Source organism: Alexandromys fortis, unplaced genomic scaffold (assembly GCF_014885135.2).
Source record: "Alexandromys fortis isolate MF-2015 unplaced genomic scaffold, M_Fortis_MF-2015_v1.1 scaffold_84, whole genome shotgun sequence".
Lineage (NCBI taxonomy): Eukaryota > Metazoa > Chordata > Mammalia > Rodentia > Cricetidae > Alexandromys > Alexandromys fortis.
In genome coordinates, this window is record NW_026068017.1 from 2,415,220 (window position 1) to 2,429,229 (window position 14,010).

Genomic DNA, 14,010 nt, shown 5'->3' on the forward strand with positions numbered 1-14,010 from the left:
AGGTATCGGGCAGAGTAGCCCCTGAGGATGACCAGGAAGTGTAGGAGGGGTGTCTGAGTTCCCTGTCCCGGGCTGCTGCCGCAGTCAGAAACTCACTCACCCCAGTGATGTCTCTCCTGGTGCCTGGACCGGGTCTCCTTGCGTATTTCGTAAACAAAGGACCTACTAGCTCGCTGCAGGCAGGCTAGTGGGGACAAAGGAGCTAGCACCCTCCCGTTTGCCCTGCCGATTCGGATTCTGTCCTAGAGCCCGAACAGGCTGGGCTGGGAGATGTTATGTGGTCAAAGAGGGAAGGGAGTCAGACGGAGGTGGGGAGGTTGTGGATGCAAGCTGGGTGGGATAGGAAGAGAGAGGAAGTATCGGGCAGAGTAGCCCCTTAATTTCTTTATTTCTTCTTTGACCTAGGAGTGGTTCAGTAGTTCGCTGTTCAATTTCCATGAGTTTGTAGGCTTTCTGAGAGTAGCATTGTTGTTATATTCTAACTTTCATCATTATTATTCAATAAGACATAGGTGTTTACTCCAGTTTTTTATATCTGTGGATGTTTGCTTTGTTCCTGAGAATGTGATCAGTTTTAGATAAGGTTCCATGATGTGTTGGAAAAATAAAAGAAGATTTTTTTGTGTGTGTGCTTGGATAGAATGTTCTATAAGTGTCTGTTAAGTCCATTTGATTCATTACATCTGTTAGTTCTCTTATTTCTCTGACCAGTTTCTGTCGGTTGACCTGTCTGTTGGCGAGGGTAGAGTGTTGAAGTCTCCTACTATTAGCGTGTGTGGTTTGATGTGTGATTTAAATTTAGTAATGTTCCTTTTACATATGTGGGTTTTCTTGTATTGGGGCATAGATGTTCAGGATTGAGACATCTTCTTGATGAACTTTTTCTGTTCTGAGTATAAAGTGTTTTTCTCCATCTCTTCTAATTGATTTTAGTTTGAAATCAATTTTTTTAGATATTAGGATACATACACCCACTGGTTTCTTAGATCCATTTGATTGGAAAACATTTTTCCAACCCGTCACTCTGAAGTAGTGTCTGTGTTTGAGGTTCAGGTGCATTTTTTACATACAGCAGAAGACTATATCCTGGTTTTGTATTCATTCTCTTAGCCTGTGTCTTTTTATAGGTGAATTGAGTCCATTGATATTAAGTGATAATAATGACCAGTGGTTGTTAATTCTTGTTATTTTTTGGTTTTCCTTCTAATACTTTCTGTAAGGGTGGGTTTATGGATACATATTGTTCAAATCTGTTTTTTCTTTGAATATCTTGCTTTCTCTGTCAATGATGAATGAAAGCTTTGCTGAGTTTAGTAGTTTGAGCTTGCATCTGTGGTCTCTTAGTGTCTGCAGCACATCTATGGAGGACCTTCTGCTTTCATGGTTTCAATTGAGAAGTCAGGTGTAATTCTGGTATATTTACATTTATATGTTATGAGGCCTTTTCCTTTGCATCTCTTAATATTTTTTCTTTATTCTGTATGTTGTGTGTTTTGATTATTTTATGGCAAGGGGATTTTTTAATCCAGTCTATTTAGTGTTCTATAAGCTTCTTGTACCATCATAGGTATATCCTTCTTTAGGTTGTGAAAGTTTTTTCGATGATTTTGTTGAATATATTTTCTGTGCCTTTGAGCTGGAGTTCTTCTCCTTCTACTACTCTTATTATTCTTAAGTTTGATGTTTTCATGGTGTCCCAGATTTCCTGGATGTTTTGTGTTAAGAATTTGTTGGATTGAATGTTTTCTTTCACCAATGAGATTATTTCCTCTATTGTATCTTCAGCACTTGAGATTCTTTCTTTTATCTTTTGGTATTCCGTTGGTTATACTTGTCTCTGTAGTTCCTTTTTGTTTGCTCAGATATTCCATATTCAGAATTCCTTTGGTTTGTGTTTTTTTATTACCTTTATTTCAGCCCTCAAGCCTTGTACTGTTTCTTTCACCTGTTTGATTGTTTTTTCTTGGTTTTCGTGGGTTTCTTTGAGGGATTTATTATTTTCTTCCACTTTTTTTGCTTGTCTTCTCCATTTCTTTAAGGGAGTTTTTTATTTCCTCCTTAAAGGTTTCCATCATTTTCATAAACTTATGTTCAAAGTTGTTTTCTTTTACTTCTTCTGGTTTAGGATAATCAACTCTTCCTGTTGTGTGACTGCTGGGTTCTGGTGTTACCATTTTCTTTTTAGGTTGTTGGAGGAATTCTTGCATTTGTGCCTACCTATCTCTTCCTTCAAATGAAGCTGGCAGTGTCTTTACATCTTGGTCCAATCCTTGCTGTGGCTGTCTGAGTGCTTGGGAGTTTTTCTTGGTTTGCTCTGTAATGTCAATGTCTGTCTCAGAAAACCACTGAGGTCTTTATAGGCCTGCTCTCTTGGTCTTCTCTCCTGGTTTGCTCTCTTGGTGCTCTCTCTTAATCACCTCAGTTTTATAGCAAGCTCTTGGTCCCTCTTATGTCCCCTCAGTATTGGAGCAAGCTGTGTTTCAGAGTTCCACCAAGGTTGCAGGATAGGCAAGTTTGGGGGCAGGGTGTGGCTAGTAGTTTGGATGGGGGCTAGATGGGTTTGGGTTTGAAGGATACTAGCCACAGGAAACTTCCAGCTGGCTGGCTAGAAAAGTTGAGGGAGTTGAGGGAGGGGCACAGGGTTTCATACCACTGGGGAAGTCCTAGAGAGTGGGGCATCCCGCCATGTGGCTATTCAGTCACCTCTTAAGTCCCCTCAGTATTGGAACAAGCTGTATTCTGACTGGGTAACATTAATTCTTGTTATTTGTTTGTTTGTTTGATTGATTTATTGATTGAGCATATCCCAGGGTGTTTTGAAACTCAGAATGTGGAAAAGCTGCCCTGAGGCCCTGATTCTCCTGCCTCTCGCTTCTGAGTGATGAATTACCATGTTCAGTGGTTGTGGTTTTTGTTTTTTTTTTGTTTGTTTGTTTAGAACATATATATTGAATTATACTTCTGGAGCCTGGAAGTCTAAGTAGAGACTACAGATGCTCAACTTAAGTGAGAGAAAGTATACAGGCAAACAGGTACCTACAGGAGAAAAAGGGAACCTTTTTCCACAAAAACTTCTCCATTCCTAGAAGAAAAATATTGATCAATTATTAAGGACTCTGCCTCATGACTCTAAGCACTCATACTAAACCCTGTCCCCATACAGCTATATTGGCAACTGAGTTTCAACATAAATTTCAATGGGAACAAAAGACATCCAGACAATGCCACAAATAAGGATTGTTGATACCAAAGATACTAGAAGACAATACAAAATACCTGTGGGATTGTCAGGCATGGAGAAAGAGGTCTAAGTATGTGTCCTAAAACATGAATTTATAGCAACCTAAGAAAATCCCTTCAGATCCAGGCCTCAAAAATTACAGAATTATGTCAGGTCTGCAATGATGGGGGCCAATTGGATCTGTCAGGAGCAAACATTGTCTCCACTGTTTATAATCTCTCCAATATTCCATGGTTTCCTGCAGTAGAGATCACAGCCCCCATATTAAAATGGGAAAACAGAAGTTCAGTGAAGTTGGTGGATCATCCCATATAGGAATAACGACATAGTTACCTCTGTGAACTTACCCTTTATTCTCAACCATGAGAGTAGGTTTGACACAGATTAAGACATCAGTAAATATCTGCAGAGTGATACATACACAACGTACAGCATTATTATTATTAGTCAAGTGAAGACTTAAACTAGATTCTTCTACTCTAAAACTCACATTCCATGCCCTACACTGTTCAGTGCCCATAGCCAGTATGTTGTACAGCTTAGACAGATGCCAAATTTCATACAGTTGTTAAAGGGTAGAAGGAAGAGAGAAAAGATAAAATGAAAGGAACAAACACTAATGAGTTCACTTATGCTCCATTTTTCTTTCATAACTTATGATTTATTTCAGAAATACATCAGAATGAAGGAATAGAGACTCTTTACCACACTGAGTCCTGGAAAACAGAGGATTTGCTCAAAAATTTCACACAGCTACTACTTCTTCAAAAACCTTGCCCAAGAAGAGGCTGGAAGACTATGGTTAGGAAAAGCTGGTGTAATTGTGTAGCAGAGGAGAGTGGTCATCTGATTGAGATCCAAGACTTATTTGGTCTAAGCCCAGATACCAAAAAAGAGCCTCAATTAGTCATATTAGAGGGGGCTGCTGGGATTGGGAAGTCAACCCTGGCCAGGCAGGTGAGGAGAGCATGGGGGGAAAGTCAACTCTATAGGGATCGCTTTCATTATGTCTTCTACTTCAGCTGCAGAGAGCTGTCCCAGTGCAAGCAGCTGAGTCTTGCTGAGCTCATAGCAAAAGACCAGGGTGTGCCTATAGCTCCCATCAGGCAGATCCTGTCTCACCCTGAGAAGCTGCTCTTCATCTTGGATGGCATAGATGAGCCAGCATGGGTCTTGGAGGATCAGAATCCTGAACTATGCCTGCATTGGAGCCAGCCACAGCCTGTGCACACACTGCTGGCCAGTTTGCTGGAGAAATCAGTCCTTCCTGAGGCTTCTTTGCTGCTCACAGCTAGGACCACAGTTCTGAAGAAACTCATTACTCCATTGAAGCAGCCACGTTGGGTGGAAGTCCTGGGCTTCTCTGAGTCTGGACGAAAGGAATATTTCTACAAATATTTCACAGAGAAAAGAGAAGCAGTTTTTACTTTGGTTGACTCAAACCCAGTACTCTCAACACTGTGTATGATACCCTGGGTGTCCTGGCTGGTCTGCACTTGCCTGAAACAGCAGATAGAGCAAGGAAGAGAACTCTCACTAACCTCACAGACCACCACAGCACTCTGCCTGAAATACCTTTTCCAGACTCTCCCAGAATCTGTCATAGAGACCTATCTCAGAGGACTCTGCTCACTGGCTGCTGAGGGGATCTGCAGTAGAAGGACCCTGTTCAGTGAGAGAGATCTTTGGAAGCAAAGGTTAACTGAGGATGTTATTGACATTTTCTTGAAGATTGGTATCCTTCAAAAGCAGCCCAGCTCTTTGAGTTATAGCTTTCCCCACTTGTGTCTACAGGAGTTCTTAGCAGCAATGTTCTGCATCTTTTGTGATGAAGAGAGATATGATGATATGGAAAACTACAGGGTTGTGGAAACACTGACAGAAGTGTATGGAATGCAAGACTTGTTTGAGGCACCCACCATACGCTTCCTATTTGGACTTTTAAATAAACCGGAAGGGAAAGAGATGAAGAAGATCTTCACCACTCATTCACCTTTCCACACCCTCTGGAAAATTCTGAATAAAGTCCGGGCATTTCCTGAGCACCAGCATCTCTATTCTCTGGGGTTGTTTTATTGTATTTATGAGAATCATAATGAGACAATCATGATAAGGATGCTGCAAAATCTCCAAAATAAAAAGGCGTGCTATCTGACAGATATGTCACACCCAGCGTTCCAGACAAATGTGAAGCACTTGGTAATCCAGACAGATGTGGATCTCATGGTAGTCACTTTCTGCGTTAAGTTCTGCCACCATGTGAAGAGACTTCAGTTGAATGGTTGTGGACAGCATGGACCAATGGTAACGACCCCTAGGATGGTTCTGTGAGTATTGAGGCTCAGCCCTTGCTCCAGCTTCCCTGTCAATCCATGCATACACATGTTCTGAGCACCATCAGCACCCTTCGATGGTCTCAGGACAGCAGGATACAAGTCACAAGTGACATGTAATAGCTGAATCTGACCACCTTTCTCTACTTTCAGCTATATGCCTGATTTTGTGATGGGGCTATGAATTTTTATCTCTTCCTATGCCTTGACAACCACCTACCTGCTCTGATTCAAATCTTCTTCACCTTTCACAGGGTTCAAATGGCCCACAGTGACTGATTATCTCTCTTTACATCCTTTCTCTCAGAGAGACTGCTCATTCAGCTCCTGTGGACACCATCTTCTATCCCCATGGTCGTAATCTTGGCCATGAAGTCTTCCCACATCATCTCAGAATGAATATATGTGAGACTCCCTATATTTTCCCTTCCCAGATGACTTCCTTGTATGTATTCATATAAGGGAACATGGTCCTGACCCTCATCCTTACCTTCCTAATTTCCTGCCAATTCCAGCAGCAAGGTAGACTTCCCCTTTCAGGGTCCCCTTCTACTGTGCTGTAGTGGTGACTCAGTAGCAGTATGTGTCTCTTTCCTCTCTAGATGACCCACACCATCAAAATTCATTAAGCACTCATTTTATTGCAGGCCTGACCAATCAATTACAGGAGGAAATATACAGGTGCTACCATGAAGATCTTAAAAAGTGATAAGGCAATCAAATACACTAATTACATGAGTGTGATATTTGCAAATATCAGACACATATTATGTATATAGGAAGGGAGGTTCTCAGAGTAAGAAATAATTTTATTCTAAATCTTCAATTTTTACACATTGGAACTTTTCTCCAGATAAACTGAGCTGGATTTGCAGGCATAAGTTTGAGATCCCATAATTTAGGAGACTAAAGAAGATAGGTTCCTTGACTTCAACAACAATCTGAATAACACAGCAAAAGCCCACAAGAAAAGTAAATGACTTAATAGTAGGGGAGCAACTGTTAGAAAACTGTAAGAAGATGAGGAGAGGGGAGAAAACCTGTTAGATAGCCCAGATAGTATCAAACTATGTTATACACATGTAGGAAATTGTCTCAATGACTCATTTTATATGATTAGGATAACCTAACTAAAAACATGCTCATCACAGAAAGGCAAAGTTATATCAACTAAAATCAGAATAACCAAAATTTGTATCAACCACAATTCCATTTCTCAGAGAGAACAGCATTAAGAATTGGGGTAACTAAGCTTAGTCATGCACACCTGTCTTCATAAACTTAGAAGGCTGAGGCAAAAAGGACAGAAGTTCCAGACCAGCCTGGACTACATAGTGTGACGCTGTCTCAAAATATCAAAGAGTAAGGATGTAGATCATTGGTAGAGATATTGTCTTGATTATTTGTGTTATAGGAGAGTTTCTTTGGGCTTATGGTTACAAAGGGATCAGGGTCCATCATGGCAGAGGGAAATGATGGTTACTGGACAATCAGCTGAGAGCTCATATTTTGGAACAAGAAGGAAGCAGAAAGTGTGAAGTAGTGGAGATGATTCAAGGCTTTAAAATCTTAAAGCTGGCCCCCCAGTGACATCCTTACTCCCACAAAGCCACACCTCCTAAGCCTTCTTAAAGAGTGCCATCAATTGAGGAACAAGCATTCAAATGCCCATGATTCTAGGTGAAATCTCTTTTAAAACACAACACCTAACAAGCTCAAGACCATGTGTGTTTGAGCCACAACATGAAAGAAAAATTGTGATATACCCTTTAATCTTTTTTTGTTTTTGATTTTGTTTTTTGAGACAGAATGTCCCTGTGTAACAGTCCTAGCTGTACTGGAATGAGCTCTTATAGATCAGTCTGGCCTTTAACTCATAGGGATTCACCTGTCTCTGCCTCCTAATTGCTGGAAGTATGCCACCACCACCAGGCCTAATCTTTTTACTATATACTTTTCTTTGGGAAAACTGAGTCACTCTATCTCTGTTATCTTATATTCACATTTATTTTCTTAGTGAATCAAGGCTGTCTCCTCTGGTTACTAAAGATCTAGTGCAATGCCATTCTGAATAACATTGTATTCTCTTGGGAGATATAGGAAAGGAACAACCAGAAACACCAGCCTGCTTACAAAAGAAAAGATACTAGCCAAAGCCAAGGGAAGGGAATAAACAAGTCCAAGAAACTAAGGCATCCAAGCAGTTTTTATATGTGTGGCTCATAATGGCACCTCAGGCTTTTTGAAGAGCACATTCTGAAGTTTCACTTGAAGTCAGTGTACATCCTAAATGTGCATTAAAACTACAATCCTTTGGGATCTGGAAGAGTGGTTCCATGGTTATGACCACTTGCTGCTCTTATAGAGGATGTGGATCTATTCTCAGCACCGACATAGATGGCTCACAACCACCTTTAACCACAGTCCCAGAGGATCTTAGGCCCTGCTTCTAGTCTCTGCGGGCTTTTACATGCATATACTGCACACAGACAAGCAGGCATACTAAGGTAAAAATAAATAAAGTAAAAAATAAATAAAGCCCTGAAAAAACACCATCCTTGAAGTTTAGTATTTGCTTTCCTTGACATTTCTCTGATTTTATAAAATTAGAATGAAATATCCTATACTTTCTGCTTTCTGGAGCTGTTTTTTTTAGTTTGTTATTTATTTTTTGTTTGTAAAGTTTAGGATAGAATGTTGCACAGGTCAGGCTTAGAGCTACCCCCTGTCCCTTCAGGTTTATAGCTTAGGTTGGCCTAGAACTCACCACTTTCCTGCCTTCATATGTTTGGTTTCTGGAATTAAAGGACTGCACTACCACTGTGGGATAATCTCTCTCTCTCTCTCTCTCTCTCTNAATCTTTTCCTCCCTTTTCTCACCCTTTTCTGCAGACTTTTATTCTTGTAAAGAATTAAGGCCATGTGAATCATTATATCTGTAGAGTTTATGGCCATTCTCAAAATCCCATTAGAGAGTGGTTCTCAGCCACTTCTCCTTAGTTCTGCTCCCACTACCTGTTTCCAGCTTTCCTTCATGATACCCTAAAATTCTGCTCCAAAGGAAAGCAGGTACATTCACATAAAAAAAGGAAGACTTCCTGAATTACCAAGGTCCTCCATTGTACCAGTTCCTGTTCTGGGCATTTTAAAATGAAAGATGCCAACAACCTGATCATACTCTGTGGGACACCTGGACTGAGTTAGAAACAGACACACAAAATAAACACACAGCATGTTATGATAAGAATGAAGATGAGGAACAACCTAGAGGAGAGGACACAGATTTTGGAGGAAAGGAGCAGGTAGAAGCTGGTGAATCCTGGGAATGGCATATTGAAGCCTGGTGCTCAGGTAGATAGAAACCTAAGCCGCTGTGTGGGGCTGTGCACCTCAGGCCATGCACTCACAATTCATGTCCTTCATGCCTAGCCTCTCTCTCTCAGGTCCAGGTGGATCCCTCTCACGGATACCAGTTGGCAGATTTTCTTCTCCACTCTTGAGATAACAGAAAGCTTGGAGGAGCTGGACCTAAGTGGAAATCCATTGAGCTACTCTGCAGTAAAGAGCCTATGTAGGACCATGAGATGCCCTGAATGTCGCCTAAAGACATTGTGGTGAGTCAGGCCTGGGTTCTCTCCTGAAGCACGAGTGGGTGGAATAGAGACCACAAATGCAAAACCTGAGTCTAAGGTGAGGTTTGGTATTCATCATATATTCACCAAACTCTCTAAACCATACCTGTGACATATGGCCAGATTTGCTATGGTAAATAGGATTCTTGGGGATCATGAGAGACTGACATTCATCAAAAAGCTCCACTATCAACAGTTCATGAGATCAGTAGTGGAGCAACCTTCCTAAGAAAGGATTTAGGAGAGCTGAAGAACAGAGAGACAAAGTGAAGCAGAAGGGCTGAAAGCTCCTGGCCCAGGGAAGGTCACCCCTGTTACTACCTTCTGTTCTGTTTCTGTGGATTCCATCTTTACAAAGATTTCACATGATGAGACAGACACAGTAGAGCAGTGGTCCCCAACCTGTACTCAATTTCTCCTGCTGCTCAGCTGTGAGAAGCACAAAATTATCCACCAAGACAAGAAAAGGCACTCCAGAGAGCTAAGTTGTTGCAACAGCATGACAGGGCTCATTCACAAAGGGAGACCTGAACTCAGTTCCCAAGAGCAGTGATCTCTGGAGAATCTGATGGTGAGCATCTCCCATGCAGGCTTGTCAACTGTGGCCTCACATCCAGCCACTGTGAGGACCTGGCCTCAGTGCTCAGTACCAGCTCCAGCCTGACTGAGCTAGACCTGCAGCTGAATGACCTGGGTGACCATGGTGTTAGGCTGCTCTGTAAGGGGCTTGGAAATCCTGCCTGCAACCTTAAAATTCTGAGGTAAGTAAAATCCTGAGATTCCCTTCTGGAAGAAAGGCAGGGAAAAGACATGGGAGCTGCAGAATACAGGGCATAGAAAAGAAAAGGGACAGATAACACAAAGCTGTGCCACTTAAACCCTAGGAATTGGGGAAGTCATTTTCTTCTCTAAAACTCAGTTTTCTCATCTAAGTAATGGAATGACATATCCTCCTCAAGGACTGTAATGATACAAAAATATACACTGTAAAATCAAAGACAGATATGTAGGTAGCTGGGCACAGTGGAATCATATGCATTAGCAAGGCTTTGTATCCTAATGGACTTGAAGGTTTGCCATGTTCCAGGACAGTACTTCAATCATTTATTCATTCATTAATCCGTACAACCACACATTCATATCAGGCCCCTATGTGTAAGCATTGGTCCAGACTCTAGTGATACAATCACTTTGTCTTCCTGAAGCTGTGTGGAAAGAGACAGACATAAATCACCTGTGAGCCTGTGATTCAGTATTGGCAAGCTCTGCTGAATGCTGCAGAGACAAATGATATTGTGAGAGTGTAATGCTGTGAGAAAGTCAACTTTACTGAGTTTCCCAGGAGGCATTCTCTGAGGCCTGAAGGAGAAATAGGACTTGGTTAGGCCAATCAGGAGATAGCATCTCAGTCAAAGGCAGATATGGGCAAAGCTCTGGAACAGGAAGTGGCATGGAGTTTCATGACAGGAGCCTGAGGCAATTCTCTGTACCAGAGATAGTGCCATTCCCCCTTCACTAGATTTTCATACAAGCTAGGCAAACCTCCAAACTATAGCCTTAGAGACCCTTGTCCTCCACTCAGCCCCTTCATGCTGTCTCTAAGCTTCTCCCTCTCCTGAACCTCCACCTCCCCAGCACAAGCCCACAGCCAGCTTCTGGAGGAACTTCCCAGAGATTGTTGTCCAATTCCCTCATGGGCTCAGAGAACCAGAAAGGCTCCCAACACCATGTAGCCAGAGCTTTCTGGTTCTTCCAGCCAAAAGAAGCCCAGGAAACCTGTTTGCGAAGACTTCCCTCTGTCAGGCATTCTGGTTCAACTCTTAAAGCTAAAGGAGAAGTTGATCGGTCAAGAGTCTTATTTCCACTTCTCTGGGGGCTGAAACTGTACCAGCTGCTTGGCTCCATTGTTCCATAACCTACTTTCAGCCACCACTGCTTCTCATTCATTGAAAAACCTGTTTAGAGCTGGCCTCTGCTATGTGTCATGTGACAGCCTTTCAAGGATACAGAAGCCTTTCCCCTCCAGCTTTGTTTGTGCATCACAGCAGGCAGATGGGAGTGATGTGTTTATATGTGATTATGGACTGAGGACAGAGAAATCCAGAGAAGGTCACTACCTAACACACATAAATACTACAACTTGAGAATCAAAAGAATGGGACTAACAGACCTCGGGTTGTGTCTGCTGTGTAAGGACAAGGCTTCCTCCCTTAGCACTAAAGAAATAGGGAGGGAGGAGAGAAGGAAACCAAGGTTCTTTCTCACAATGTGAGTACCCATGATCCCAGAACTATGTGTTTACTTTGAAGATCTGTCAAGAATCCTTTTGGGGATATGGCCATGACCTTCATGAGAATGGAGGCTTCTGTGTTGCCCTTTGTCAGAAAGAATCCCTCATCTATAGCTATGTTTCCTTCCCTGAGACAGTCTATATCCAATGACTGATATATAGGGGAGGGATATAAAGGACCAGGCCCTCATTTCAGCATTACAAAGTTACAAAGGTCCTTTTGCTGGCTTCAGATCTCAATGCACACTGAACAAGCCCAACTGAGACTGTGTCATGGGCACATCTTCCTCTACTCAGACTGCTGCTCTCCATCCCTTGTCCTGGTTTTGGCTGAGTCCAGGATCCCAGACTCAGAGGCCTCATGATCCTGTGGTGGATCCCAGAAGAAACAGTCCCTCTTATGCTTGCAGGCTGTACCAGGCCCCTGTCAGTGACCAAGTGATGATGGAGCTCAGGGCCGTGGAGACAGCGAATCCACAGCTGCTCATCTACAGCACATGGTAAGGGGTGGACACAGAACTCCTATTGGTCAACCCAGGTCCTATGTGGCTAGTTCATGACTGAGAGGTGGGAAAAGGGGTCCTGAGGTGCTGGGAAATACAAACAGAGTCAGGAAGAAAGTAGGAACCACAGCAATTAAAGTGAGGTGTGTGTGTGTGTGTGTGTGTGTGTGTGTGTGTGTATGGATTTAAAAAATAGAATCATATAACATCCCTCTTAACTTCTTCAATTGGGAAGCAGAAACATGAATTAGTAGTGAATCCTCTCTGGCACAGCAAATGTGATTAATGTTAGACAATAGTAGCCGGCGGTGAATCCAGACCACTGGAAAAATGAAAGCAGTAGCTACACATGTGCACATGCATACATTGTACTATGGGTTGAAGGGGAAGCCACAGGACAGGAAAGTCATCTTCCACTCCAGAGACTACCCTGAAGCCCCATGTTATCCCGGTTTAGTCAATTTTAGTTCACAACCATGAATATCATCTGTTCTCAAGTTCTTAAACACTATGACACATATGAAATGGAGATGCACATGAAAGACTTAGAAGGGTCAGCCACTCATTCAGCAGACATTCCTGCAGACCTACTGTGCTGTGCGTCTTACACTATTTTGGAATCTGAAGGCAATTCACTGAACAAGGCAGACATGACCCAACATTTGTTCTCTCAGTCCAGCAGTGAGGGGACAGTTGTTCCCCCACAGTCAACAGAATTGTACATGTAACCCTATGAGTGCAGTGTTGGTCTGTCTGACCTCATAATAAGCTGAGGTGAGCTGAGATGACCTCTCAAAGATGGGAAATGAGGAATGAGCCAAGGAGGAGAACATTCCAGGCAGAGGTAGAGGATAAGGAATCCGAGAGAGCAGCTCCATCGAGGGACAGGATATCATGTGTGAGACCATCTGCTCTGCCTCACCATCACCTGGCAGCTCCACAAAACTACAGGTTCTCAGACCACACTGTAACCCTGCTGACTCAGAATCTCGGTTGGGGAAGCTTCCTTCAGTGAGTTTTCTGATTTGGCAGGCTGTCCAGGTGACATATAAGCACAGTGATTTGAAAGTCACTGGTCTACAGTTCAGTGAGTAGGAAAGGGTGACATAGGAAAAAAGAAAACTTTTAAATGATTTACAGTGTGTTAAAAATATATGCAAGCTAAAAGTTAAAGTTCTTAAAAGTAAAAAAAAGGAAGAAAGAGAGTAGTTGGGTGTGGTAGTACACACCTTTAATCCCAACGCTTGGGAAGCAGAGGGAGATTGACCTCTGTGACTTCAAGGTGTGGTAGCACACGCCTTTAATCCCAGTGCCCAGAAGGCAGAGACAAACAGATCTCAGTGAGTTCAAGGTGTAGTAGCGTACACCTTTAATCCCAATGCCTGGGAGGCAGAAACAGGTGGATCTCTGAGAGTTCAAGGACAGCCTGGTCTACAGAGTTATCCCAGGACAAAGATATACAGAGAATATAAAATAAAAGTAAAATATACAAAATAGAGTTAAAATAAAGCCGCACAAAGATGGAAAATACACAGAGAATCTTGATACTGTATGCTTTTATGCTCTCTTTGAATTGTTTGAATGCTGAGAAAAGAGCAACAGCTGTTAAAAGATATTTTTTATAAATGCTGCTGAACTAATCCAACATAGATATTTTGAAAATGCCTTGACTTTGAAATTTGGATCTAAGGACATGATGCTTTGGAAAGGAGTTTCTTATTTTGTTTTCACAGAGGGTGAGAGTCTGTGGATTGCCTCTATCCCAATATGGTATGATGAACCACGCCCTTCTGAATGGTTGCTGTGAATACCTTCAGAAAATTTCTTCGCTCAACTGCCAACTGAGATGAAACTAGCACACAGGTTATACCATGAAAGACCTAAATAAAAATGCCCCCATTCAGCAGGAAGCAGTTTGGAGAGAAAAACCTGCACCCATGTCCCCAAATATGGTTTATAAATGTTCTTTTACATTTAAAGGGGATATGATATAGGTATGAATAATTTGCAT

General features: G+C 42.2%; 1 protein-coding gene across 1 annotated transcript in view; it reads left to right on the forward strand.

The window, feature by feature from the left end:
- LOC126514134 (NACHT, LRR and PYD domains-containing protein 1a-like) overlaps positions 1-14,010 on the forward strand; it is a 56,260-nt gene that overhangs the window by 20,565 nt on the left and 21,685 nt on the right. Inside the window, exons 2-5 of the mRNA XM_050162879.1 lie at positions 3,912-5,568; positions 9,018-9,188; positions 9,797-9,967; positions 11,907-11,996. Coding sequence (XP_050018836.1) covers positions 3,912-5,568; positions 9,018-9,188; positions 9,797-9,967; positions 11,907-11,996 — 2,089 coding nt within the window. The remainder of the gene's footprint in view (positions 1-3,911; positions 5,569-9,017; positions 9,189-9,796; positions 9,968-11,906; positions 11,997-14,010) is intronic.